Here is a 2,663-nt window from a genome sequence, read left to right on the forward strand (position 1 = left end):
GTATTGTCAAGACAATTATTTACTATTGGAAAAGATGCTCAAATGAAAATGATGAATACAAAAGTATTAATTGCAGGATTAAATGGAATGGGTGCTGAAATTACAAAGAATGTATTATTGATGTCTGTTAAATCAGTTGGATTATTAGATAATAGAAATGCATGTTTAGCTGATTTAGGAACAAACTTCTTTTTAAGAAAAGAACATATTGGACATTGTATTAGTGAATCAACATATAAACAATTCCAAGAATTAAACAATAATGTTCCTGTTAGAGTAGAAAAACGAGAATTAACAGATGAAACATTATATAATGATTATGATATTATTGTTCTTTGTTATTTACTTTCTGAAAAACAGTCTATTCATATTAATGAATTATGTAGAAAATATAATGTCAAAATGGTTTATGCTGTTAATAGAGGACCATTTACCATGATCTTTAATGATTTTGGAGATAATTTTGTTGTTTTTGATTCAAATGGAGAGACACCATTAACTTATATTGTTAATGAAGTTGTTGGAAACACTATTCAATTTATTGATGAAAATTTCTGTACATTAGATGTTGGAAATGAAGTTCAACTTGATGAATTTATTGGATTACCTGGATTAAATTATTCAGAAAATGGAGGAAAAACATTTAAAATTACTAAAAGAACAGCATATTCAATTGAGATTGGAGACTTAAGTCAATATGGTAAATACATTAAAGGAGGAAAAGTTACAGAAGTTAAACCTACTGTTACATTACATTATAAACCATTAAAAGAAAGACTAAATGAACCAGGAGAAATTACATTTACTAATATGTCTAAAATGGAAAGACTAAGAGGTTATCAAGCATTATATCATGGATTAATGATATTTATGGATAAATATGGAAGAAGTCCAAAAAGTCATGATGAAGAAGATTATAAACAATTTAAGAGTATTGTTGAAGAACTTCACATTGACTTAGATGAAAATATTATTAAGATTTTCTGTTATTGTAACAATGGATTTTTCTCACCATTAGACACAGCATTTGGAGGAATCGCGGCTCAAGAAGTATTAAAAGCAGCATCAGGAAAATACACACCATATTGTCAATATATGTTTTATGATTGTCTTGAAATTCTTCCAGACAACTATTTAGAATTACCAAAAGAAGAATTTAATGATAATGGAAGATATTCAGGACAAATTGATATTATAGGTAAAACTGTTCAACAAAAGATAGAAGATTTATCAATTTTCCTTGTTGGTTCAGGAGCTATTGGATGTGAAGTATTGAAGACATGGGCAATGATGGGATTGAGTAGTGGAAAAGGGTTAATTCATATCACAGATAATGATAATATTGAAAAGTCCAATTTGTCAAGACAATTCTTGTTCAGAAACAATAATATCAATCAATCAAAATCCAAAGTTGCAAGTGAAGCAGTTAAAATAATGAACCCAGAAATTCATATCAAAGATTATCAACTTCGAGTTGGAGAAGCTACAGAAAACATTTTTACTAAAAACTTCTTCAAGTCATTAAGTGCTGTTACTACAGCATTGGATAATGTACAAGCTAGAATGTATTGTGATGCACAATGTGTTAAATATGGACTTGCTATGATTGAAGGAGGAACAACAGGAACAAAAGGAAATACACAAAGTATTATTCCACATATCACACAATCATATTCTACAGGATCAGTTAGAGACCCAGAAGAAAAAAGTATTCCAATGTGTACACTTCATAATTTCCCGAATGAAATTGATCATACAATTCAATGGGCAAGAGATAGATTTGAAGGATTCTTTAAAACAGAAATTGAACCAGTCAAAAATTATAAAGAACAAGGAGAAAGTTATTTGGAATCATTAAAGAAAGAAAGTCCATTAGTTTTATTAGAAAATTTAAAATTGATTGTAGAAAATGGAATTAGTAAAGTTCCACATAGTTTTAAAGAATGTATTGAATGGGCAAGAGAGAAATATGATATAAATTTTGTTAACACGATTCAAAAACTCATTACAAATTTCCCAGAAAATACAATTACAGATGAAGGAATACCATTTTGGCATGCACCAAAAAGATTCCCACACATTTATCCATTTAATATTGATAATCAATATGCAAAAGAATTTATTATTTCAGCATCACTTCTTCGAGCAGAAATATATGGCATTAAAAATGAATTAAGTAATGAAGAAATTATTAAATATGCATATTCATTAAAAGCATATACAAGTGAAGAAAAGAAAACAGAAGAACCAGAAGCAGAAATTAAAGAACTTAGTGAAGAATTAAAGGGAAAAGAAATTCCAAAAGTTAGTCCAATAGAATTTGAAAAGGATGATGATAATAATCATCATATTGAATTTATAACAGCATGTAGTAATTTAAGAGCAGAGAATTATTGTATTAAACCAGCTGATTTCTTAAAAACAAAGTTGATTGCAGGAAAAATTATACCAGCAATGATTACTACTACAGCTGTAGTTTCTGGATTACAATGTATTGAATTATTGAAGGTTATTGAAAAGAAACCATTAGAAGCATATCATTGTTCATTCTTAAATTTAGCTATAGGATATATGGATGCTACTGAACCAGAAGCAGTGAAAAAGACAAAAATTTGTGATGGACTTGAAGTATCTATTTGGGATAAATTAGAATTTGATGGAAA

General features: G+C 28.2%; 1 protein-coding gene across 1 annotated transcript; it reads left to right on the forward strand.

Annotated features, from left to right (window-relative positions):
- Positions 1-87: 87 nt before the first annotated feature.
- On the forward strand, positions 88-2,599 carry ENU1_038870 (ubiquitin-activating enzyme, putative; the record flags this gene model as incomplete). The annotated part of the gene is made up of 2 exons (XM_008857496.1): positions 88-2,472; positions 2,567-2,599. 2 exons carry the CDS (start codon positions 88-90, stop codon positions 2,597-2,599), a joined length of 2,418 nt encoding a protein of 805 aa, XP_008855718.1.
- Between the last annotated feature and the right edge of the window lie 64 nt (positions 2,600-2,663).

Source organism: Entamoeba nuttalli (assembly GCF_000257125.1).
Source record: "Entamoeba nuttalli P19 unplaced genomic scaffold asmbl_2733, whole genome shotgun sequence".
NCBI lineage: Eukaryota > Evosea > Mastigamoebida > Endamoebidae > Entamoeba > Entamoeba nuttalli.